Below are 26,687 nucleotides of genomic sequence, written 5' to 3'. Positions count from 1 at the left end.
TCAGCGACTGCTCACAAGCAGACATCTCCACTAATAAAAGGCAGCATTCCTGCTGCTCAACCCGTAATGACTGTCTCTTCATCTCAAGTTGCTTCCCAAATTCCTATAAGCACTTATTCGAGTCCTTCTGTAATACGCAGAGTATCTACACCAGTGAGTTCACCGATTACCTCACTGAAGCCCAAAGCTATGGCAGATACTACTGTTGCCTCCCAAAGTCTCTATAAAGTACCTTCTGCTGCTTCTCCTCTTCTAGTCAACCCAACAATCTCAGATAGGTCTATAGCAAGTAAAGACTCAAGAGAAAATAAATTCATAACACACACTGATTCCTTTTCAGCTTCATCCATTTCTAAAAAGCCACAGAAATCCATTATGTCTACGGTCTTCCCTTTTAGGACATTGATATTACCTCTAAACACTACATTAATTACTCCAGAAATTGCAGAGTACTCAAGCAGTTCACATACAGAATTGAAAACTGACCCTGTGGCACGAAGTTCAGGCACTTTCCTTCCCAAAGATCCTTCTCTTACAAGGTCATCACCTTTTTTTACAATCTTGTTATCAGCATCAGTACCACCTTATACATCTCATACTACAAGTTCTTCATTGATTCCCACAGTCAGTAGGACATCATCATTAACACGAAGTTTAACTGCCACCAAAACATCCATTTCATCTCTAGATACACAAGGAACCTCAAAAAGTCCAGTTATAGACTTCACAACTTCTTCTGTATATTCTTTTACCTTCACTTCAAACTTAAGCCTTTCTACCAACCTTTCAGCAGCACTAAAAACATCCATTTCAATGCCCCCTTTACTAACACCTACAATTGCTGAAGCCACTTTAGACAGCCAGTCCAGTAGGGTCCCTATGTCTTCACCACCTCCTAAGACCACTCGTATCTCTACTGTTTCTCTAGGAAAACAGAGTTCTTCAGAAGAAGATGGAACGATATCAGCCATATCAGCTGGACTCATCACTCAATCTACTACACCAATGATCATGAACACAAGAGTGAATGCTACATCCTTAAAAGCACCTTATATTTTTGCAAAAATACCACCCAGCTCTTCAGGAAGTTCATTAATTGCTTCTGCCACTACTGTAGCCTCTAGGATGGCTACAGAAACCACTGATTCTTCTGTTGCTGACCTGGAGTTTTTTATGGCTTCATCTTCACTTCCTAACACCACAGAAACACCCATGCATGTGTCACTCAAATCTTTATTTACATCTGCAGTGACTCAGGCTTTACAGAGCACTAACGAAACTCCAAAAATTATAATCATGAAAACAAGTGGTACTACGAGTCCATTATCCCAGACAAAGATTACCCCATTTACAGCTTCAGAAGTTAAATATGCAACCTTATTTGAAAGGACTGCGCATATTTCAGAAGGCAGTCAGCCTTCGCGTGAACAAAGAAACATTACCAAGCCAAAGTCAACCACAACTGAGAAATCTTCCCTCCCGTATTTGACAGTATCTGCAGTTCAGAGTTCACCTTTTTCAAGAACTACCACCTCAGTTAAAAATCTCTCTCTGTCTGGTGTCCTGCATGTAACAACATCAGATTGGTCCAAAATCCCAATGCAGAAACCAATTCAACCTTATTTCAATTTAACAGAACCCACAGAGCTGCAGACCAGAACGCTAACGAATTTATCTCATTCTAGCGGTGTTACGGCTCTGCCTTCCTCTTCAGAGCCTGTGGAAGCACAAACTTCTCTAGTAAACACAGAAACAATGACAGTTTTGGCTGGCAAGGCTTTCTTTGATACAATGATTCATACACCGATGTCTACAGCTTCTGAATGTGTGGTATGGTCAGTTTTACTTGCCCCTATGTGTTAAAAGATCTATGGCTTTTCAGTCCATTCTGTTATGCTATGTATGTAAATAATAGAGATTTTAAATATCTTCTATTTTTTGTTTTTATTTGTATATTTAAAAATCCTTCTTTCTTCTTGGAGGTTTGTTGAATCACTGCTTTTATACTGCCCTGGCATTTTCTGCCACTTGAATGGATTCCTCTGTTAAAAAAATAGCTTTTAAAATTATATGCCAATTCTAGATAGCAAAAAATATTTCTGAGTTGTAGAAAAAGCCACAATCCATAGATTTTATTTTTTATTTCTGGATAACATCACCCTGTCTTTCTTTGTTTTCCATGTGTTTCTTTGTCATATGGTTTAAAAAGTTGGAAATGCGTAATTCGGTATTTCTTAAAAAGCTTCAGATTATTACTGAATGTAACATGTAACCACGATGCATAATGGTTTACATAGAGAATTCCACCAAAGCTAGATGGAACAGGAAGGGTGTGGGTGATGTGCATCATTCTCACCTGCTACAACCACATAAAATCAATTAATTCAAACAATAACCGATGAGAGGTCATATTGACATGCTGATTCTGTCTCAGGGAGGGTGATGAACAAGCAATCATTTGAGCTTCATAAAGGCAATGAATGTAAGGTTGATTCTGATTGTTTTTCCTTTATATGACAGCCAAGATACCTTGAACCTCTTGATAAATGTAGCCAGTTCGTATGTGTTAATACGGGTTGGATGTTATACAGCCTTTCAAGGAACTGCCCTAAGGACGTGCAGAAGCCAGACTGTGGTTTTCGAGGAATGCCAGTTCAAGTGAATACTGACAGTTGTTGCCCAGAATGCGAATGTCCCTGTAAGTCACTGTTTTATTTTTAAAACCAACACAGAGCCTTGATCTGTAAATTTCAAGTAATAACTTAAGGATTTATTACAGTGGGGATATGAAGTTGAATACTGGCATAAATTTAAAAGAGCTGTTCATCATTAGAATAAAATATAGGGAATGTTTTGGTATCTTTGTATTAACATTCAAGAGAGTCAAAATAGTTGGTTTTGAATTAAAACATTGAAATGAAATCTGTGACGTGAACACCAACATTTTCCAGCTGAGACTTTTCAGAATTTCTGTCAGTAGAAATGCTGAGATTTTAACATTCTGTGAAGAAAAAAAATGAAATACCGACATTTTCTGAAAGACAGAACCCCCAAATTTCAGTTAACACAGAAGGTTTTACTCATATGTAGAAGTTGCAGAAACTGGCAGCTGACCGTCTGCCAAGGGTTCAAAAAGCCCAAATAAAAGTAATATTAAAAGCCTTGCACCGTTACTGAAACCAATATTGCACTTTTACATATTTGTCTCCAGACAGGACAGAGCAGTCTCCTGTTATCTACGTCTCAAAAATACGTATATTTTAACGCATATGTTTTATTAGGCAAAGTACAGATTCATTGACCTTGCCTGTAAAACACTGACTTCAGTGAAAATTATCGCCAGTTTAAACTTTATCACTGGACACACAGTGGCAGGTTAAGATATTTTCACCAAGTAACAGAGGACACTTCTTTCTGCTTATGGCTCAGTATGCTGCCTGCAGAATATGATCATCAATATGTATACAAATATATGTCATATGAAAGCAAATGTTGATAAAAGTGAAAGGTTTTAGAAATGCCTTGTATTTGGTTTTGTGGTAACCTCATTAAATGACAGTTCTTTTTTAGGTCAATGCTCTGTACTGTCTGAACTGAGTGTTATTACATTCGATGGAAACAACGTAGCCCTCTGTAATATGGCTTCCTACATTTTAGTCAAGTTACCAGGAGAAACCATCATTGCTCATATTGAAAAATGTCCTGCTAATCAGGTAATATTCTTGCATTTCCACAATAATGAAAATAGTTTCTCTTATAGGTATGAAATTCTGCAAAAATATAACTTTCAGATAAAACCCATACAAACTGAAAAATGGAAAGTTATTTAACATTCAAGGAGCATGTTTCAATGTGTTGTCTAAATAAACAAATTTTATTTAAGGTTAAATAGTTATTGCTATGTGATATTATGAGGAAAATCAAACGTAGGCTCCTTTTAAACTATCGCGGCGACATAACTTCTGAATAGCTTCAGACTCTCTGCCCACAAATATTCTTGAGGCCCTGAATTCATACTTTACAATATGTTAAATTACTGAATAATCACAAAAATCTTCTGTAGTTATTTTAAGAAGGTCTTAATGAGTTTGGGATTAGGGTGATGAGTTGTTCTTTGTAGTTGTGTAACTCTCTGCGTTACCGACAGAGAGGATCCAGCCACTTTATTTTTAGACTGCGGCTTTAAGCCAGGTCAGTGTCATTCTTAGAGTCTGTACATACATTTCCTTTGTATTGTTCACAGTCCTAAATTATGCAGTCCTTGAAGAATGGGCTTGTATGTCCGTCTTTAGTTTGTGGATAAACAAGTTCCTGATGAGGAACTTCATCAAGTTTCTTTCCTTCCCATCCCTACTTGGTCTCTTACCTACTCTCACTCGGCAATCGTACACTTGATCTTTAGAGGTTTACTTTTAAATTGTTCTCTTCACTGTTTCTTAGTTGCAGTTTAACGCAAAACACAGCTCACGTAGGCAGATGACCTTTAGAGGTCTGTAGGTGTAGTTCTTTAAGAGATATGCAATCTTGTGCAGAACTATGCCTTGGTAAAGTAGCAGCTTTATCAAAGTTAGAGATGGGGATTTTATTGGCATCAACATTGTATTTCTATGTATTTTTAACTGAGCTTGTTCATGTTGTGTTATCTTTTCTGTATTATTTTCCATAAAAACCCACATAAATTTGATTTGAAACTTTAATAAGTAAATCAAGTTTCTAAAAATAGGTCATGGAAAGGTGTACTACATTTGCTGCAAAATATGTATTTTTTATTTATAAGGGAAGTATTAAAATAGTTTGATTATAAAATTGATTGTAGAATAGCTTCAAACACAAAGAAAACGGTCATCGTATTTTTGCCAAAGAAGAATGCTGTTGACTATCATTGCACTTCTAATGTTTTTCTAAATGTTTTCCAGAGTGCAAATTCAATAAGAAAACCAGTGAGTACTTATTTTCTTTTACTAATTGCACTGGTACAGAATTAGAGAAACAATAGTAACTAAACTTGTTTGTCACTTTTCTTTCAAGGTTCCCCCTGCAAGCACTTCAGGGCTCTGTTTTAAGAAATTAAATGTAACAACACACACACATAAATTTCTTATTGATCGTTTAGCAAGAAAAGTAAGTATATATCACAAATGTATAGTATGTGTACACCTAAAAGATAGCTAGAGAGCTAGTCTCTTGTAGAATGCAGTAGATCAGAATTTAATTAATGTACTACAGGATTAGGATTACTTTTGCAGTTCAGGTTCCGAGTAATTTTGGGTAGACTAGAAGCAAGAAGCGTACGCTTCTGATACCATGCTTCACTTATAGGTCATTAATACAAAGTGACATTTTGAAGTTCTTTTGTCATTTTAAAGAGGTTGCAAAAGGCATTTATACCTGAGGCTGTATTTCCAGATAGCCTAGAACTGAACAGAAATGTACTAAGATCAGTTCAGAAAGATAACTTTGAGTAATTAAGATGAGGTTTGGTTTTGGTGTTTTGCTTTATTTTTTTTACTATACAGCATGTGATAGATGAGATTTATTCCTTCCTTAATTAGAAAAGATTTCAATATCATTGTTTTTTCTTATGTGTACTTCATCTTCAGTTATAGGAAATGGCACTGACAGCAAGCTCTGTGATTTAAACACTGACTGTACGTGGCAGAGGCTGTAAAAAATATCTTTTGCCATAAGATGCAAAGACATTTAAAATCATCACAATCTGTTTCTATCCCTAAAATGTATTTGGTTCATTTTAGGTAGTAGTGGATTCTGTAATTCAGTCATTACCTCTTTCAAAAGAAGGACTGAGTATTCATGATACGGGTGCAATGTATGTCATTAATACTGCAGCTGGTATTAGCATCAAGTGGGCTCATGTTACAGGCATCATAGATATACAGTATGGACCACACCCTAACGCATCGATGAAGACAGAAGGACTCTGTGGTGAGACAATGGTGGCAATTTTTTTTCTTACTTAATAACGTCCCATTTAAAACTTACATCTCCTTTTTGTGTCTGTGATCTGCTGTCCTTATAAGGCAAGCTCCTGTAATTCTATTAATTAATAACGAGAAATAAAAAATTCTGTTTCAAAGCACTGCTTGCTAATAAGGGAGTTTTCAGAGCAAGTAATGATCAAGACATTGCATTAAATTAACTTTTAAAAAATGTTCACATCTCTGCTTGTGATTAAGAATACTGTTGAAGTCAAGTGAAGAAAAGGGGAAAATTTTCACTAGAGAAGTGACTACTGAATTTCAGGTAGCGACAGTATATTTCAGTGATCACGGGAAAAAAGAACTGACAGATATTAGCAGTGGCAGCTTATTGTTAAGCAAACACTAATAAAAGGTGTATCTAGGGAAGCATTCAAGTTCCCCGAGGATGCTAAATCCGAATTCAGACCTCTTAAGGCTGGATTTAGGGTCCAAAACCATGCTGAGTTGACTCAGACTTAAATTGCAATGATAGTAAATTTAGCGTGTTTCTGGCTTCCCTGATTATAACTCTGCCAGTATGACTTATATGGAAAGATGTGAGCAGGTATTTCAGAGTTATTTGAATTCTATAATAAATTTTAATTTTCTGGTGCACTGTGATTTTACAGGTTCTACACCATATTGCACAGGAAAATGAACTTTTATAATATTTTAAAATGCTTTTAGTTATAAAGCAGAAAAATTCAATTTAAATACAATCATGAACAAATTAAGCATTTATAATCAATTACTGTATTCTGCTTGAACAAAAGGAAAGTTTTGCTACATCTAGTGAGAGAAGGCAAATGCTGGCCCTGGCAGGTACTGCATCTTTTCCCACTATCATGTCATCTTCTCTATGGTTGCTGAAAAATATTGAGATGAGATGAGCTGAAGTGTAGGAAGGATTATATTATAGAATAATCTTTGTGCCATGAAAAGACACAAAGGGGAAGACTACACAGACAAATCCAACCTCTACTGCAAAGCGTTACTCTACCTGATGTTTTTCTGTGAAATCTGAAGGCTGCTTTAGTGCTTCTGTCCTATTCTTCGCCATGTGTTCCCATCTGGGATTCTCCTGTCCTTTCCCCTCTCATAGAAAAAAAAAATGAACAAAACCATGTGGGACTATGGGGTATATTTTCTTTATTTTTAAAGCTGTATTGATTCTGCAATTCTGTAATATGTCCCTACGAATTCTAATGCCAGCACATTTTGACAAGAAGCAAGAAGCAGAAATATTAAGAATCCTAGAAAGAACTGCTTCTGTCAAATACTTCTTATCATGCAAACATCTTCAGTATTTCTCTATGCGGTCTGAGAGCCTGTCGCACCAGGCTAGTCCAGTTCTATCAAGGGACCCTTGAGAGTATCAGAAGGCAAGGCTGGAAGCCCAAAGGCAAGAATTTAGGCTGTGGTTAGCAATGCAGAAGGAAAGTGAAAGAAGGATATAGGAACTTTGGCTGATCAGTCCCTACGATGCAAAACACTATTCTGAAGATTCCAGTTCTGGCTTTAATGGCTTGTTATGTGCTTATAAGGAGTATAGGTTTTCACTGATGAATTAACTGAATACATACAATAATGGGTTCAGGTAGCCATTCAATGTCAGGTGAGTTTGGAGGGGTTGTTTTTTTCAGTGGATTTCTATAAATAATTTTAAATAAGAAAAATATTTCCTCTAGAGAAAGCAATTTGATCATCACAAGATTCCTTTCATAACTTCCTGCATTTAGAATGTTCAATTAAGTTCAGTACAGTGTTAAATCATCAGTGATGTGCAGTTAATTTGAAAGCCATCAACATTTACTGCAAAGGAGTTCATTGCTCTTCGGTAGTATGAGATCAGAATCTGGTGCCAAGTCAGTGCATTTGCCACACCCAACATCACATTTTGGTAGGAGTTTTTCTCCAAAGTTAATTAATTGCTGGGAAAAATATCATCACTTGCACTGCATGTATCTGCTTGTTGTGCTTGGCCATTGACCTGACAAGTAAAATCGTAGCTATAAATTTGGAACTACAGTGGACATATAACTGCTTTCAGTTATAAATTCAGATGAGTAAGTCTCACAGTTAAGCAATGTTAATCGTACCTTATCAAGTGCATTTTTCTTTCCCAAAGGAAGTAATGTGGCATGTTTGCTTGTGCTTTGAATGCGATGCTCTGTCTCCAGGGGTGTGTAACGGAGACCCTACTGATGACCTCAAAATGCAAAACAGGACCATAATTAAAAATTTGGAGGAAATCGAAGTGTTCATTAGGAGCTGGGAAATCGAGAAATCACTTGATGTAACGACTAGGAGACCAGTAAGAAGCTGTACTGAAGATAACTGCTCATACTGTATGGAACTGTTGAACAGAAGCACTTTCATCCCTTGTCACAAGAAAGTGAGTACAAAGATCAGTGAAACTCCAGGTGCAAATTAAATAAAAAATGTATAGTTAATAAAAGAGTGAGAGAGCTATGCAGATTTTTAATGTTCTGCTTATTTTCATGAGTTGACAACTGGGCAATTTGGTAGCATTTTTTACACAAATCATCTGTTTCTGGACACTGTACTTTCTAATGTGTAGTGCAGCACGTCTGCTTTTCATAACTGTTTTTACATATATAATTTTAAAATAATTAAGGGGAATTTGACTAGTCAGGATTCCTACTTCATATACGCCTCCAGGAGAACTCTCATAGACTCAGATACAATGCAATTGCTTCTTTTCCGGTTTACAGCAACACCTGCCCTAGCATGAAAACTGCCAAGCATTTAGTTAATACATTATAAAATTTGTTTCCTTTCATGCACACAATGATGACAGAGCAGAGTGGATAAAGTGTATTGCGTGCTTCCCAGGCAAGAAGCAAGTGGACAAAGATAGGTAATAGAGCTAGCGATGTGGCAAAAGTAAGTGACTGCTTGAAGATTTGCCAAAACCGCAGGGAGAGCTGGGCTGCAGCACAGCAGTGAACAGGCAGAATGAAACAAAATCTGACTCCTTCCACCTTGCCATAAGCTTACGCAAATAAAACCAATAGAAATAAGATAGGTTGCACCACCTGCATTTAGACCCAGTAAGATAGGCTATACTGGGTCCTATGGACACAGAAACAGAGTATTCGGCAAGAATTCATTCACAGCAAGAATTTATGAAAGGTACAGCAGCAATGTTCAGCTGTGTTTGTTCACTTTTAGCTACAGGGCTCTACTGCAAATGTTCTTGTAAGTAGTGTGACAAACTCATTAGGACTTTGTTTTGTGCCTACTGATGTGCATAAAAAATTCTGGCGGTTTCAGTTTTGCTGAAGGAGTGTTCTGAAAAATATCCCTGCTTGTGATTTTTCCCTGGTAGCTGTATTATTTTTTGTAATTAATGATTGTTTTTAATTACAGAAAACTCTTCTACTTGTTAATTCTCAATTACAATACGTTCCTAGGTTTCACCACAGGAGTTTTGTGAGAAGATGTGGATCAACAGTACATATTTTTGGAATTATGAGTGTGATGCACTTTCTGCATATGTGGCTTTATGCAACAAGCACAACATCTGCATTAAATGGAGGACACCTGATTACTGTTGTAAGCAGATAGCCATGTTCTATACCCCAATCTGGCTTTATATTGCTGCAGTTTTAATGATGAGTTAAAAATACATTTCTTTCTATTGTTTTTGTAAGTACCCTCTCATTCTATCACAGCATTAGTAAATCAGGGTAGGAGTTCTCAAGATGTATTGTTTTAGTCTAAGTGTCATGAATCAGTTTTAATCTTGATCGAACGAGTTGCTTACCTGAAGTACTGTTGAAAATATAAATGCATGTCTGTGACACACTCAGTTGTTCTTACTACTTGTTTATCCAATGAAATACTGAAGGAATAACAGCAGCACTCGATATCCTATTTTTATGATTTGCAGCATTGAGTTGTCCTGAGGGCAAGGAATATCAGCCTTGTGTGCAACCCTGTGAAGCCAAGACATGCTTGAATAAATGGTTCTATGAAGATTCTCCCTGTTCTTATTTAAGGGAAGACTGTGTTTGTAAAAATGGCACTATTCTGCATAGAACAGCCTCTGATCTCTGTATACCAGAAGAAAAATGCAGTAAGTGCAGCAGGAGAGAGTGGTTTCGCAGATATGCTAATATTAACCAGCAGCTCGGTGTAAGCAATGTTTAAATTCTGTGTCCACCCTCAGTAAATGTGGATCTGGTACAGCTTCCTTCAACAGTGGCCAGCTTTATCCTCAAGCTACAGCAGTTTGTGCTTTCAGTTCACCTGTATTCAAGAGCCAGTGATGATGTACTTCTCCTGGGAAAAAAGGATGGTCATTCTTCTGTAGCTCTCTTTCCTGGAATACTTAAGAAGGAACAGTATGGGCAGGTTCTTTCCCTTGCACACAGTATCTTCACCCGTGGCAAAGCATTTGTTCATTTGGGGTTTTCGAGGTCATTATCTTTTCTTGGATTCCTTGATCATAACGCTCCACAGGGCTCTTATTTTATGCAATAATTTTATGCAATTCACAGTTGTTTGCAGGATATCTGCACTCTCTGCTTGTTGAAGGATATACTGTTTTTTCTCTCAGCGTGTACAGATAACAAAGGACAACCCCGCTCTGCTGGGGAGATCTGGAATGGATCCATGAGAGGCTGTTGCATGTACAACTGTTCAGAAAATGGAAGCATTGTTGCTGTAGAACCTGAATGCGATGAGGATGCACCACTAACCTGTGAAAGACAAGGGGAAGTTATTGTCCAGGTCATTGAAGAGAGAGCTTGCTGTCCAAAGAAAGTTTGTGGTATGTACTGCACTTGTTTTCAGTAGCAGAAGTGTAAGGTAAGTGCCGGACATCCACTGGCAGATAACAATGTTTAGACAGGGTTCAAGGTAACATTTTTCAGAAGTGATTTTTAGGTACTTGTGCCTGGTTGGGCCAAGAAAGCAGGTTTCTTTTCTTTGTAAGGCTATCTCACTCTTTTTTCTTAGAAGTCCACTGGTGAAACAAATCTTCTGTTAAAAATGAATTTTTAAGCTCTTGGGTGGAATTTCAAAAGAAATTGAGAAATACTCGATGACAGAAGTAGCTTGGTAATTGGGACAGTCGTCAGAGCCTGTATGCTTCTCTTATTAGTGTTTTGGTGTCACGAGGGGTGTCCTCTCACTTGCTGCTTTTTCCCAGAAGCAGCATTCTGTGAGCTGATCACTGAATACGATCATTCTGTCTAACCATGGTTGTTAGAAAAAGGAATATGCTTATTGCTCCTAAAATGTTAAGCAAAAGATACTTATGTCGTCATAACATCTTCAAATAAAACAAGAACAAACGATCTAGCTGATATGGTGCTTTTGCTCCTTAGTTAGATGCTTGTAAAAAAGATTGTATTGTCAATTTTTTTAGGGAATATTTTTACTGGGACATTTTAGCTGGCTTCATGTGTAGGAAGCCGAGCAAGTAAATATCTGCTTTAAGAGAGGTATAATGCACCACACTAATGGAGTTACACTGGCCCTTGGCTGAGCTTGGAGGCCTACATGACACTATGGAGTGCACTTTAAGATGACTTGGGCTGTGCCTAGTTTGTAGATCTCTATACTAGGTGGTACAAATACGTTGAGCTATAGGACTTGCACGTGCATCTCTTCAAATATGTCAAATTTGATTGTTTTTTATCCCACAGAATGTAACATGTCATTGTGTGACACTAATATTCCAACATGCAAAGCCAATGAAAAATTAGTGGTAGGATACCACGCCCTGTCCTGCTGTCCACAGTACCGATGTGGTAAGGGAAATACAAAACCACAGTTACTGAGAGATCTTCCATGCTTGTATTATGTGTTGTAAGAAAATTTGTCTTACACTTTGTTTTGATTGTTAATGTAATGGGATATTATAAACAGCAGCAGAAAATGATGGGGATTTTTTCACTCTCTGATGCTTTTTTGTTCTTGTGTTTTGTGTCACTCTTGATTTACAATATGATTTGGAGTATGTTCTAATAAGTAGATGAAGAATATTTTGCCTTTTATCATTTTTGTATTGTTGCTATGACTCTTTTAACAATATTGTTTACTTCACATCCTACAGAATGTGACCCTTCAGTTTGTTTCAATGCTACCCAGCCGGACTGCAGAGAAGATCAATTTATTGTTGAAACAAAACAGGAAGATCCCTGTTGTTTCTCTTATCTCTGTGGTAAAAAGCCTCTAACATTTTGATGAATAACTAAGAAATAGTTAAGTACTTACAAAAACTGTCTATAGTTTCAAACCTAGTAACTTAGGCCAAGAAGTTTTACAGCGGTCGGTTGGACTTCACCCAGGTTAGATTGCCTGGAGCATGAATTATTCTTGGGTTTGAGGATCTTTTATTTCCAACATCATTTTGAACATCATACTTAAACTTTGTTATAGTTTTAAATTTGAATGTCAATCCATAAAAACCCTTTTATCGAAGTAACAAACATAATATGACTTGTCATATAGTCTATTAAATAGAATTCACATGTGCGAACTTTTTAGTATCTAGAACTTTATAAATGTCTGTTTGGTTGGTTGGTTTTTTTTTAATTTAGTTTGTGAATCCTGTATTGAGCCTGTTCCCTTGTGTAATGAAGGGGAAATTCTCACCGTAGACCTTAGTACCATGCAATACTGTTGTCCTCGTTACTACTGCGGTGAGTGTAACTACTGTCAGTTCAATACGTGATCGAATTTAGTAAAATGACAGACTGTGTATGTGTGTGATTGTTTTCATTCAGCAGTTAGAGCGGGTTTCAGATAGAGATTAAGAGATCTAAACGAGGGTGTTTGCATTTGAAGTAGGTTCAAAGTCCTTGACAAACTCAGTGGTGTTCTAACCAATCCAGTGAATAGAGTTTGGAGAGATTATTTAGTTTACCAGAGAGCAAATAGCTACTTTCAGAGTGATCTAAATACCAGCATATTAATGTGGAACTGAATGCCATCCTTGGACTATGTCACTGTTCATATTAAAACAGCTTCCATGTTGTTGTTCCTCTGTTGTATCACTCATTAGTGTTTCAGCAGTTTCTTTACACTTTTAACTTTTAGGGGAAGGAGTAGGCCAAGGGTTTCAAATTCTTCTGGGTTGACCACTATTGAAACAATGAGCAGCCAGAAGAAATAAATGTGCCTCATAAAACACAGAAATTGTGCTATTTGTTCTTCAGTAACGTCCACAAGCGTAACTGCTTAATTTACATTAACTCTCATCCCATTGCAGTCTTTGGGTAATTACAATTGATTAAATTGTCTTCCAGTAAGTTTGGAGCTTAATGATTTTTACTTCACATGCTTCCATATTTGGGTGCTTTCCGTTTCCCGGCACTTGCACTGAGGTGAAAGTTTCTGCAAAGTTGTTTGGTGCTGTTTTTAGCAAATTCTGGCAGGTAGGAAGTCAGATCTTAGTATATGGTCTTCTTTCAGAGTCCCACCAAATAAGCCACCTCTGATAATACAGGCAGGTATTTTCCTATTAGAGTCATCTCTGGAGGGCAGTTGCTCCCTGTTATCTTACAGAAATGTGCTTCGCGGCACATCTGTAGCTTAGAGGAAAAAAACAAACATGTTTTCAGAAAGCTGTGATTTTAGTTTTCTTAGGTACTGGTTATCAGCTTGAGTGACCCTGAAGTAGGAAGAATATTAAATGATACCGGTGTGATGTTTAAATTTAAACATGTTCTAAGGCAACAAAAAGCACTTTTGAAGTTCTTTGTTTAAGAAGCACAATAAAATTTTAAAAAAAATTATTTTAAAAATTGTGTATCAAAAGAAGTATAAGCTGGAAAAGTCAAAGGAAATTGGAATGAATTCTCATACCCATCTTTCCCTCCCATTTAGTTTGTGATGAAAATCTTTGTTCTGAGCCTCCTATGAACTGCACAGATGACATGAAACTTGTGAAGGAAAAAATACCCGGGCAGTGTTGTCCAGAATGGCACTGTGGTAATTATTGCTTTATTCCTTAGTCATTGCTGTTAACAGAAGCCAAAAAATTAACTAACTGACGAATAACATTTTCTTGTTCTCTTCTCAGAATGCAGCTGTGAAAACACTACTTTTCCGACCTGTAAATTGGTAAGCACTGTCCTTTAGATATTTTTATTAATGTTATTCAACCCTCTTACTCTTCCCTTTCAATTCCTTGTGTCAATTATCTGTAAAGGGTGATAAGACTAAATCGGGACAGACTGAGACTGCCTCCTGGTCCCCAGCTCAAGCACGTAACTCCATCAGGTGTCTGCACAGTGTCAGCTATTCCTTAGGGAAATTTCACTTTGTGTATTTTAAGATGTCAAAAAAAAAAAAAGAAAAGCAATATTATTCTTTTCAATGTTGACTCAAAACAGTGTGCAGGGAAAGTTTTCCATGTAAACAATTCCCGATTGTTTTTTAATAAGTAGAAATGAGCTTTATGAACACATGTATTTTCTGGAGAAATGTGTTATTGAGTTAATCATTTATGCTTTTCATTAAAATGATTTAACATCATTGAATTTAGCTCATATGAGAAGTCATAAATACCTTGCTCCTCACATACTTTCCAATTATAGGGACTGTGATCTGGAAAATAATTACGAGTGAATGTTTGAACTCCCATTAGTAAAGGGATATTCTGCCTATCAAGCCTATAGCTTGGACTTCTCTTTCCCTTATGTGAAGACTGGAAAATTTAAATTCTAGGGAGGACTTGCAAATTTGAAGAGCTTTCATCTATCTTTTGGGAGAAAATTATTAGGAAACAGTCTTTTCCTATCAAGTTCAGTATTGAAATAACTATGTATCTCAGGAAAAATTACTGTTTAGTAACTCTGCTATTCACATGCATTCCTAGAGAAAATTAAGTGCTTTGCCTCTGTTGAAAGTGATAAATACATTGAATAACTCTAAATGGGCTACTCTTTCTTGAGTAAATCAAAAATTTTCTCTTTTATGAAAGGAGGGGTAGACATGATGAAAGTAATATTTTAGTTTTAGAGAAAAATGTCTGTTTAGCACTACAGTTAATTGTGCACGACATAACAAACTCTTTTACCTTTTTATACTCAGGGGGAAGTTAAAAAAACAGACAGTAGTGTTTCCAGTGCTTGTGGATGTACTCATTACGTTTGTGGTAAGTTTTTCCTATTTCTAGCTGTTTTGTTTTAGTTGTTAGTAAAAAGACCATGCAAAGAAAGCAGAAGTAGGACCATAAGAACCTTCTCAAACATAAACATTCTTTTATCTTCATTTTTATGTGTGACTACCTAGTTATGTAATTATGCTCTCTTTTCTGAATAGGATGCTTTGCTAACTCATCAAATTTTGTGTCCGTTCTGGTGGGGTGTAGGAGAGTTCTAAAAATCCTTAAGCTTTCAGAGTCAGGTACTGTCTCTCTGGTGAGAGGCAGGTCATGAACCACAGCTGAGTATGAGTGGTGTAACTGCTTCTAGTCCAGTGTTGTGGACAAGTAAGACATGTCACACCAGAGCAACAGACCTGTTCAGCCAGCATAAGGGTAGGTACCAAGCCAAACCTCTCTGGGATGGACAAGCGATGACCCAGATAAATTCTCAACCAGACCTCTGCTCCCTTCCCTCACTCAGCTACCCCGTGTAGACTAGACTTCAGCTGCACTGTGCATGGGGGTGCTTCAGGTGCACTGCAAACCTGACCTCAGCCCATGCTAAACTGCCTCCAGGAGCAACGTACACTTAGAGCACAGCTTGAGCACACACCCATCCCACAGGTGATTTCAGACATACTAGTTTATTTGACATTAAACATTCTGTGAAGTGCAGAATAATTCATATAGTGTACTTAGCTCAATGTTAAATACTAGAAGTCTTTATAAAAATGCAATCATCAACCTTTTTAATTTTCATAGTTGGAACACTATCAATTTTAGTTGATAATAACTGACAAATGGCAGTTTTGCATTTCATAGCATTTTCTTAAATTGAATTACAGCTCCTACTTCCCTTGCTTGATAATTAAACCACCAACCAATCTTTCTAGAGCATAGCACTTTACCCTACTTTTGTCTTCACACTGATTCCATTAAATTGCTTGATGACCTCTTTTTCCCTCCCCTCTGGTAACATTTATTTCTTTTGGTGTTAGAGAAGGATGAAGTGTGCATCTTCGAAGAGGTCACAGTACTGAATCCTGGACAGTCAGTAATTCAGTACTTGGATGGAGACCTTTGTTACGCTGTACAGTGTTTACAAGAAAAAGATGAGAACACAGGATATAATGCCATGTATTTTACAATAGTGAACTGTTCGCAACAATGTGAAGCTGTGAGTATCCTTAAAATAAAGGAATGATGCAATTTTTGAGCACAACTATAACATTAGGATAACAGTAGAAGTGAAGACTTTTGCCAGCCCTGTTTGCTCAGCAACAACTTGACAACTTAAAAGTGATGATGTGCGTCTTCTGCCTCCAGCATTATTTTGAAAAGCAACTTCTAGCAGCATATGTAAAAATATCCATCCATCCATCCATCCATCCATCCATCCATCCATCCATCCATCCATCCATCGTTTCTCTTGGTATTTTTAGTTTAATAAATCAATGAATTTTCCTATAATGTATGTTGAAAATTTTACTTACGTATATATTTATTTATTGCTTTCCTTTCTTTCCAGCATCAAATATATATCCCTCCCTCCAGTCACCATACTTGTTGTGGTACCTGTCAAAACGTGTCCTGCTCTTTTCATACTGAGAATGGAACACTAATTGTGTATGAGGTAAGTGCCTCTGAAAAGAGATAGAAATAACTCCAACGAGACAATAAATAGGTGTCTGACACTTACTTCTTAAGTTAACTCATGCTGTGAGTCTTGTTTCATCCCTCCTTACTGCCAGTTACACTCTTAAGAGCCATTTATGATATATGATAGGAAAGGAGTGTGTTTTAAAGGTCTTCGATTTCACACTAGGTGAATTCCTTATTTCATTTAATTTGTTGTAGTATTTTCTACAGAGATATGGGCATGTCATCGTTTAGTTAAGCCTGGATATACTCTAAGTGCAGGGTAGGGTTCAAATTGTATCAAAAGTGTGATTTAGATGAGTTAGGAGCTTCTGAGTCTTCCCAGGGACGCTCTTCTCCTCCGTCTGGTTTCTGCAGAAAGGAAGTGTTCAAACTGCAGCACTGAGGTTCAGGATGGTGCGTTCCAGCACCCACAGACAAGAAAATGTAGATGTGGCCATGATTTAATTCGCACTTTCCATTACTTTTGGAGCAAAAGAAACTATTGGACTTTTTTCTGTCACAGAGACTTTTCATTCTACACTAGGACACTCATGCTGAGAAGCACACTGCACAGTGGAGCCATGGCTCCAGGGAGGAGTAGCTGCTGGTGGTTAGAGGATGTTTTTTTCCCTTTGTCACCTATGGGTGGTTTGCAACAAACTTTGCACTCCAGTAGGTGTTACGGCATCAGGGCACCATTTTTACAGACCTTTGGGGTTGGAGATAAAATTGAAATGTTTTGTCTTTCCCGACATTGGTTTTGTTTTATATATTCAGGAAGGAAGCAGCTGGAGCTCCAACTGCACTACCTACAAGTGCGCAAAGACACCCGCAGGGGCTATCATAGTGGGATCAAGTGTTTCCTGCCCCCCTTTTAATGACACTGAGTGTACAAAGGTTTGTACTATGGGTGAGGTAACTGACAATAACTGATACGGAATTTGGCTTACACCAGACAATGCGTGCACACCTCGTGCACTTTTTAAATTAAAAAAAAAGGGTAAGTAAAAACATGTAAGCAAGCAACTTATAGCCTTGTTTTCTATGTTTCTGTTTGCTTTTTGGCTAACAAAATATCTGTGAGGATTATGAAAATTTGTTTCAGGTCTTATTGGTAATTGCTTTAAAATATTGTGGAATTGGAGCCACGCTTGACATACATATGAAGTGCTAATCACTATGTCTTACTTAAGTTTGGAATAACACTTTGCCAAATTTGTAGTACACATACACTAAATAAATTGGATCAAACAATTCAGAAATGCTGCCTATAAAAGTGGGCTACATTAAAAATTTCTTAAGCCGTGCAAAGATTAGAAAGATGACAGAGTATATATGTACTTGATTATCTCTTAAACTAGGCTTTGTATAACATAACAAATGATACCTCTCATACATGAAAAGGCATTTACCTACATCATATATCTAAAAATCTGCATTTGGCATGCCCATATAAACTAGTTTGAAGAACATGGATGCTTCATGTAGATTACATATTTGTTTACAATTTAATTTGTAATTTAATACTTCTCTAACTTTCTAACGCTTCTTATAATTATTGCACTTGCAGTACAGCATTTATTACTACTACTACTAAAATAAATATACATGTAGAGAGGATAAGTACCATCACTGCCTTGAATACAGATTACAAACTTTGCTCAAGTCCCACTAATCCATTGCATTTGTTTAAAAAAGTCCTTTCTCCTTCCAATCCTGAAGAAGGCGTTCTATCTGAAATTAATGCCTGTTCTGCTTTGACTTTATCCTTGAGTTTCTGCCTTGGAACCCTTTTGTTATCATCTGTTAGGATCTTTCTCTAGTAATAAATGAGGATTTTGAAGAATGGAGCCCTAAAATTACCACCCTGAATCAGACTTACCTGTTTTTCAGAGCTGCTCATTGTAGACGAACTGAACCAGTAGCTGAGGAGAAAGCTCTTCTGAGAGACAGCTCACGATAATTTAGGAATATGGATTTAAGAGGCTGAGTTTAAGTGCTCATTTATAATGTTCTTGAACAACTTATTTAGCAGTTTTTATGCAACGAGATAAAAAATTCATGCTAACATGAAAAGATGGAAGCTTAAAACTGCTTTTTGTCTCTTGTTATCATAAGGGTGTTATTTATGTTGAGCTGTCTGCTTGATATGCAGTTCTGGGCTATGCACTGAAATTGTGGGCATGTTTTTTCTTGCTTGCAACCATTCTGACAGATTCAGACAACTTCTCTCTCTTCGCTCACCCTTCTCATGCTCTCTTTTAATTTCAGAAGGACATTTGCTTCACTTCCATACACTTCCACTTTCTAACAAGCAACTTCAGCAGAAATTAATAGCAATTGTAATTGAGAAAAAGAATTGAGCACGCTAATGTTTCTGAAATTCTGCAGTTAATATTCTCTTCCAAAAGCGTGTATATATACATATTTAATGTTGTAAAGTGCTGCTTATTAGGTATTAATTATTTGCTTGGCGTGTGATGAATGTAAATTCTTTTGCATCATCAGCAAAGACGCATACATGAATTTTTTAAACTATCTTAATAAATCTCTGCAGTGAGGAACAGATGGTAGTGGATGATCCAAAAAGAAGCTTATACAGACTAAGTGTCTTATACAAAGGATACAAGATGAGCAGTGACAAATTCATTTCCAGTGTCAAAGGCCGTAAAGAATTTGTGAACCAAATCTTGAGCTGATTCATATCTTTGTAATTCCCTTGATTTCAGTGACACTATTTCTAATTAGTTGGACATCTTTAAAACACGGAACGTCTTGAGATACAATTTACCTTTGCATTGAGCACAGTCTTTTTTGAAATATTCTCCCTTTATTTTTCTAGAATGGAGGCGTTGTGCAGACGTATAATGATGGCTGCTGCAAGACCTGTAAGTGATGAAGGCTGCAATATGTGCTAGTTTGGCTTTGGTTTTGGAGGGCTTGTTTTTTTAACCTCACTTGCTGGGACACAAAGAAAGAAAAAGCATGCAGCTCCTGCAAATCACATACAATTCTTTTAATTACTAACTACTTCTCTTAAAAGTCTTGCTTCGTTTGGCTGCTGACTTGGTGATTTTTAACATTATTGTTCTGGAGTATAACCAAATCTCTCCAAATATAGCCTGTGTAAGATAAAAAGTTATCTTGAGTAAAATAATGAAAACATTCCCTTTATTGCTAACCTGACTCTAAAATACTGCTTATAAGATTTTCACCATGAAAGATAGGGGTTTACAGTCCTAAAATTTATTTCTAATTTGACGATGTTTTGAAAGATGACTCCAAACTTACCGATTTATTCTATACAGCTAGTATGCACCTCCTAGGGCAAAAAATACTGGAATATAATTTTTTAAATCCCAAATGTGGAAGAGTTATAGTAATACCTAAAGAAATCCTTATATAAAATTGACTTTTCAATATCTGGGAATACATTCACATTCTCTGAGTGTATTTTGTGATGCAAGCTTATATAAAGTTTTATAACTTATGCAATTTTAAGTGTTAGTTGAGGACAAACTGATTTTCTCTGCAGTTTTGACTAGGAAAAGTTTTACTATCCGGGTATATATTTATGTATATATAAAAATAAAACACCATTGTATATAACTAATTGTGCAGAGCAAGAGCTTGTTGAATGCTACAACCCCCCTCCCCCTTCTTATTTGGTCTTTTTTTTGTATTCAACACTAGAGTTAAAATATCTGAGCAAATTAATCCTTGGAATCTTTTTGGACAAACTTTACTTAATAATATTGAACAGGAAGTCACTGACTTAAGACCATACATTACATAGTAATTAAAGATTCAGAAGTGCACTATATTGTAAGTAATTGGATGATATAACAAGAAATATTCAGATCTATCAAATACAGAACAATATTTAAGTTTCCAATTCATCTAAAGCTTTGAAAGTGAACTGCAAGTACTGTTCTTCTATTGTATCTAAAATATAAAATAAAAGCTATTTTAATGCAACATAATATATTTTTTGACAGAAAATCAGCATAGAAAAGTAACATACCAGAATTGTGCTTAAAAGCTTACTAATCAATATTATTTTTCTAATGTGATAAGCTACGTTGAAAAGTATTTAACTACTGCCCCCCAGTTAGGTTTGCTGTATTAGTCAAAAGAATTAACAGCTACTGGTTTTCTGTTGACCAGGAAGACCTATAATTTTGACTGTATTTCTTGGCCTCAGGAAAGGCATCGTTATACTTCAGAAACACTTGCTGAGGTGACTGCTAAAAACACAGCTATAATTCATACAATTATATGCTATTTTATTTTTATTTAAAATTTGTTTTATTTTAACCAAAAGCATGTGCCCTGTGGTGAAGCAGATAAAAAGAGTACTTAGAAGTAGAGCTTGCAGCACCTTGGGGTCTTAATGGGAACAAATAATCTCTCTGAAAGAGCTTGTGATTCAATGCATGCAAAGTGAATGCAAATATTTAATTCTTACCTTGCCATAGAGAGACTCATTACAAAAGTTTGGTTTACAAGGAAGCATCATTCCAGTTTTGTGCTAACCAGAGAGTAATAAAGTTCAGGCCGTCTTTAGTGAGACTTGAAGCAGCTGCAGAGTTTCTAAATTTAGAAAGCTCATCATCTTTTTTCTAACAGAAAAATTGCAGTTGGCAGTGTAAGAATTAATGAAATGTCTTTTAAATAAAAATGTTTTTATTTAATGAGAAACTTATATTCCTAATGATTCTGCCAGGTTCTGGACTGGGTCTATTACCCTTTGCCATTAGTCCAGTAGTGCCTACCAATAGTATTAATTGTGAACCAGGTATTACTTTTAATAACGTCTTTTCTTTTTCTAATAATAGTGGAAGCACTGCTTGATATACACGTATGGCTGTCATCACTATTAAATGTTGCCATGCAATTAATGGTATTGGGCCTGATACTGAGAGATGCTGAGCCCCTGCTGGCCTCTGAAATCAGTGGGTTTCTAAAGCCTGGTTAGGGTTCACTGCTCAGCACCTGTCAGAATTAGGTTCATCCATTTGTGGTATATGCTGCAGATGGTTCTTCCTCCTATTCCTTTCTGAAACTGGTTTTAATATGTGAAATTACTGTACAGGGTAGCCAAAACAAGAAATGTTACTTTAAAAAAACATCATCATCCTGAACACTGTTACCAAGAGATTTTAAATTTGATCTCAGGTCTCTGAATTTAATCACGGAACTGTTTTTATCTTAAAATAGAGCAAGATTGTGCATAGCTGCCTAGCTCACCTTTGTAGATATGGATTTATGCTGTATTTATTTTTTGTCACAAATAACATGTTATGCAAATGATGGGGGAGGGGGAACATAGAACTACAATCATGCATTAATAAATAGTCTTTACACCAGAAATTACAGAATGTTACATAACCGTTGCGTTTTGAACACAATTCTTTGCTTTTACAGATAGGTAAGTCACAGAAACTCCTTACTGGAATAAGGAGTGAGTAGAAAAAGTATACCTAATAATGAATGCAGATCTTCTTGACTGTTGAGAGTGAGAGAGAGAAAAACATAGCAACAGAGTTTTCATTAAATATCAGCACCTCGTATGCTGAAATGTCATATATCTCTCCACATGACTTGTAGAAGTACAAAGATTCCACTGTCTCCACATATTTATGCTGGCAAGTGCTTTCTGATGGAAATATCACAGGACTTCTTCTTCTTAAGTGTTGCTGAGCAACAACCAAGATGCCGGAGGCTAACAGCTTCGGTCCTACAGTGATCTACCAGTTCTGTAACAGCATCTTGTTTGAGCATGCAATGCATCGATTAAATTCTAATTCCACTCTGCAGCCAGCCTAATTTTTAAATACCCACTGGAGTTGTGGTTGCAGAATATCTCAGTTACGCAGAACACATTTATCTTATAGAAGTGCTCACGAGGTCCCGGGGAACAGAAAAGTTGTTCTTGTGTACACCCACCCACGAAGGCATGCGCTGAAGTTGGAGAAACCGCTGAATAGTGCTTGTTTTACATACTGAATGTCCAGAATGGTTGTGTAGAAAAACTAATAAGCAATTTTGATGGGTGGTGAAACAGGAGACCTAAATAACTGCTGTTATACAGATAGTAATAACAAACAGCCTGATATGGAGCACAGCACGAAAGATTGTACATTTAGCTGTTTCAGTACCATAACAGAATTTTTAGTATGTCAAAAATGGCTTAGCACTCTATAGCTTTGTTTTTCAAATCAAAGGAAAAATCCTATCAATCTCTTCCAGAATGTACTGAAAATTGTAGTATTTCCCTAATCCTAGATCCATATGCTGACACAGAGCTACAGCTTCGGTTCCGGTGGTAAAAACTGCAATGTATCTAGCAAACATTTGCATTCCTCTCTTTCAAAGCTTCCTTGAAGAAATTCAATTGAAATTATATAGTTCTATTTAAATTCTAAACATTCAAAATGACATCACATTTGTAATCACATTCACTGCTTTACCTTATAAAATGTTAAATTCTGAAAATTTTCTAACATACAGGATCAGAATCTTATTCATATTCAGTATTCCTATCAAAACAGAATTAATTCTAATAGTATTCAAAATTACTCGAGACATCTTTTTTCTAGTTGCTCGTATTGTCTTGCCATATATGCAATTCAAAATCATATTATTATTTTAATGTTTATAAAATCTGTATCACTTAATGAGCCACTTGACACTTCATATGTGCCAGCTATAAAATCAATAGTAATGCTCAGGAAGTATTTATTAACATAATTATTAAAATTATTTTAACAGTTTCACTTTTTTAGTAGCAAACACGGTACAAAAAGTGTATTGATTCAGTATGCATTTTCTGTGTTTGGTCAGGCAAAAAGGAAGAAAGGATTTGCCAGAAAATGACAATCAGGACGACCATAAGAAAAAACGATTGTATAAGTCAAAGCCCGGTAAGCATAAAAGACCGATGTTTCACACTGGGCTTACCGTGCCAAATATTCAGAAGTAGGTTATAGCTATCAACAAGCAACAAAAAATTGTTGCTATCTTTCAAAAGCAGACCTTTGACCTGAGGAATGTTATCCGACTAGTAAATGGTGTAAAATTAGCTGTTCCTATGACTGGAAGACTGAGCATTCCTACCTGGAAAAACATCTGGCTTCAGAGGAAAACGATACAGCGTCATTGCTTCTAACTAACAAAGACACTGAACTCTTCACCATGAGATAACATCCCATTCTAAAAGAGGAGCAGAAATGCTTCCACTTAGAAGGTGATAGAAACACTGCTGCCTTCATCTTCAAAGACCTTTACTCTCCAAGTGTTCTTCTCTGGTGAGATTCTGTTCAAGAACCTAAGCAGTCCTAAGGAAAGAGGCAAAATATCATCACAGATTTCCTTGAGGGCTGCCCACCCTTCCCACAGTCCAGATTCCCTTACGCTTCACCCAGAAGTTCTTCCAGACTTTTATCTCCTCAAAATTTCTATTCACATCCTTAGCTCCACTTCCCTTCCCCCCAGCTCTCCTACAGCAAAATCCCTGACATTGTTTCAATGACAGGAATTTGGCCCGTCACATGGTGGTATCTGGAATGGCTGGTTTGGAACTATGTATGTGTTCTTTGGCCAGATTAATGCTGTCAATCTTCGGACAGGAAAATTCCAGGAAAGCTCTAAGAGTTACCTTTTGGTCTAATTTGTTTGTTTATGGCCCATTTGTTCACAGGCTCTTTGGAAGGGAGTGGATCAAAGCATCCTTCATATGCCTCACTTGCTTAAGAAAACAGATTTAAAACTATGACTAAAATAACAAGACCTAACATGGACATTCTGTATTTTCCAGCATTTCGGCTCTGCTTAAGTTTTAATTGAAAAAAGTCTATTTCTTTTCTGTCAGGGTATCAGGCAAGAAGACTCTTTGTCTAATGCAATAGTGAAAAAAAGTTTTGCTCTGAAATTTAGAAGACAAAATAATTTTTAAGACCAGAGTCCTTTTCAAATGTAAAAATGGGTTTTAACCACAAAGTTCAAAATCTAACACCTGACATCTCTAACTTCAGTTACTCTTTTACCTACAGATAAATGTGGCTTCTTGTGACGGAAAATGCCCATCTGCAACAATTTTCAATGTCAATATTGATAGCCATTTAAGATTTTGTAAATGTTGTCGAGAAAATGGAACACGTAATCTCACTGTACCACTACGCTGCTCAGGAAATGGCACTGAAATTACGTACGTCATTCAAGAGCCTATAGACTGCTCATGCCAATGGAACTGAACATTACTGTGGATATCATTTAATCTGAAGAATTAAAATTAGCTTCCTTTCACCAGACTCCCTTTTTTACCTTGGAGGGCTACAGTACTCTGCAGGGGAAAAAAAAATAAAATGTCTCAATTATTCTTCATAATGTAACTTTTTGCAAGTTTAGTAAAGATTATGTCGTTCATTGTTCTTCAGAATTTCTTTTTAAATATTGGCATAAATAAAAAGAAAATATAAATCCTTTTGAACAAGGTATAATTTGGCCTTCATTTATTTCTACTTTGTGGTTTTCTGCTAAGCTGTTGAAAACCGGTTAATGCCTGTGTTTCCACTGCTGTAAAATTTTGGATTGTGGCTACCTGTCAAAGTTCAGAATTTCTTGGTTTCTCTTCCCTTTATTTAGAAACTTCCAGTTAAGAACTATCACGGGTCCCCTGTTTACATGGGAAAGAAGCACATTAGTGTTTTGAGAACAACTGAATTACCTTGTTAAAAAAAAATAGTGGGTTCAAATGAAACATTTTTTATCCTGCTGAAAAGTGTGTCTTTTGTCCATTACACTGTGGTCAATGAATGGACTCTGATTACACTGTAAGTCACTGAGAAACACCACAACTGTGGTCTGTATGTACCTGTGGTAAATCTCCAGAGCATCCAGTAAAATGATAATAATATCTTGGAACTTCTGTCATTTATTTATTTTTGATCTATGACTCTATGACTTATTTTAAATATATGCTATAAATATGAAGCATGACAAGGAAAAGGCTGGAGAGTTTAAGCTTTTGTGCCTTTATTAAAAATACCTAAAGCTGTTTCTGATATGAAAAATTCTATTTTATATCCATTTTTCAGTTTTCACAGATAAGGAGTGAGTTGTCTTCTAGCTGTAGAGTAAGATTCCATGTGTATATATATTTATTAAAAAATTAAGATACTGCATATTTTAATTATTCATAATGGCTTTCTTCCTCTGTTGCCCAGTTTGAAAATTTGTGTTTAGTATCTTTTTATAAAGTATGTACAAATTGGTTTCTTGTTTTTTTTTTTTAATACTGAGATTTGGACTGTTGACTGAATTTAGGTTTAATAATTTTGGAGACGACTAGGAAAAAAATCCAGATAAAATATATGTTTTGAAAGGCTTAGGTGAGCTATTTATGTTCAGGCTGGGAATATCCATGATTCAGCAACTTAAGCTTAATATACTCTCCATTTCTCTTAAATATATTGCATAATATATTCTTTAGAACTAAGGATGGAATTTACATTTTTTTAGAAGACTACTTTTCTTTATACACTCACTGAATGAAACTGGTTTACATGATGACAGTGGGAGTTTTGCCATTGACATTATGGTGGCCAATATTTTTCTTATCATGAAAATTGTTCCAGAACTAAAATTCTTGTCTGAAAACATTTTGACAGTTTTTACTTCAAGCTATTTTCATTTCATTACAAAAAGGATGCATTATGACATTGGTTTATACAATGAAAAATAAGCAAAACCCAGTATAATATTTAACCACTATAAAGAAACAGTGATCATGTAGCAGTCAAAAGAAATCATTGTTTTGTCAAAGTATATGCTTCATTTGCATGTTTTTCTTATTTGTATGGCAAATATTTCAAGTTGTTATATACTAAGACCTAGAACAAAAATATTCTCTGATATTGCTACCAATGCAGGCCAGAAAT

General features: G+C 36.2%; 1 protein-coding gene across 1 annotated transcript; it reads left to right on the top strand.

Annotated features, from left to right (window-relative positions):
* LOC138734786 (otogelin-like protein) lies at nt 1–25,243 on the top strand. The gene is made up of 23 exons (XM_069882597.1): nt 1–1,830; nt 2,521–2,698; nt 3,571–3,713; nt 4,917–4,940; nt 5,029–5,125; nt 5,758–5,943; nt 8,159–8,373; nt 9,416–9,557; nt 9,895–10,080; nt 10,564–10,776; nt 11,657–11,761; nt 12,067–12,174; nt 12,554–12,655; nt 13,842–13,946; nt 14,038–14,078; nt 15,051–15,114; nt 16,104–16,282; nt 16,634–16,738; nt 17,524–17,643; nt 19,589–19,634; nt 21,473–21,544; nt 23,593–23,672; nt 24,801–25,243. The coding sequence occupies exons 1-23, from the start codon at nt 67–69 to the stop codon at nt 24,999–25,001; spliced, it is 4,476 nt and encodes a 1,491-aa protein (XP_069738698.1). The 5' UTR covers nt 1–66; the 3' UTR covers nt 25,002–25,243.
* The last annotated feature ends 1,444 nt before the right edge of the window (nt 25,244–26,687 follow it).

The sequence above is a fragment of the Phaenicophaeus curvirostris genome, unplaced genomic scaffold, assembly GCF_032191515.1.
Source record: "Phaenicophaeus curvirostris isolate KB17595 unplaced genomic scaffold, BPBGC_Pcur_1.0 scaffold_219, whole genome shotgun sequence".
NCBI classification, from domain to species: domain Eukaryota; kingdom Metazoa; phylum Chordata; class Aves; order Cuculiformes; family Cuculidae; genus Phaenicophaeus; species Phaenicophaeus curvirostris.
Note: the sequence above shows the minus strand (reverse complement) of the source record. Positions and strands in the feature narration are given on the sequence as shown.

Bases quoted from the DNA above. Each gene is read 5' to 3' on its own strand.
- LOC138734786 (XM_069882597.1), top strand. From the start codon at position 67: ATGACTGTCTCTTCATCTCAAGTTGCTTCCCAAATTCCTATAAGCACT. The intron at 4,941-5,028 runs GTGAGTACTTAT...TTTTCTTTCAAG, and splicing joins CAAATTCAATAAGAAAACCA to GTTCCCCCTGCAAGCACTTC. The intron at 10,081-10,563 runs GTAAGTGCAGCA...TTTTTCTCTCAG, and splicing joins TATACCAGAAGAAAAATGCA to CGTGTACAGATAACAAAGGA.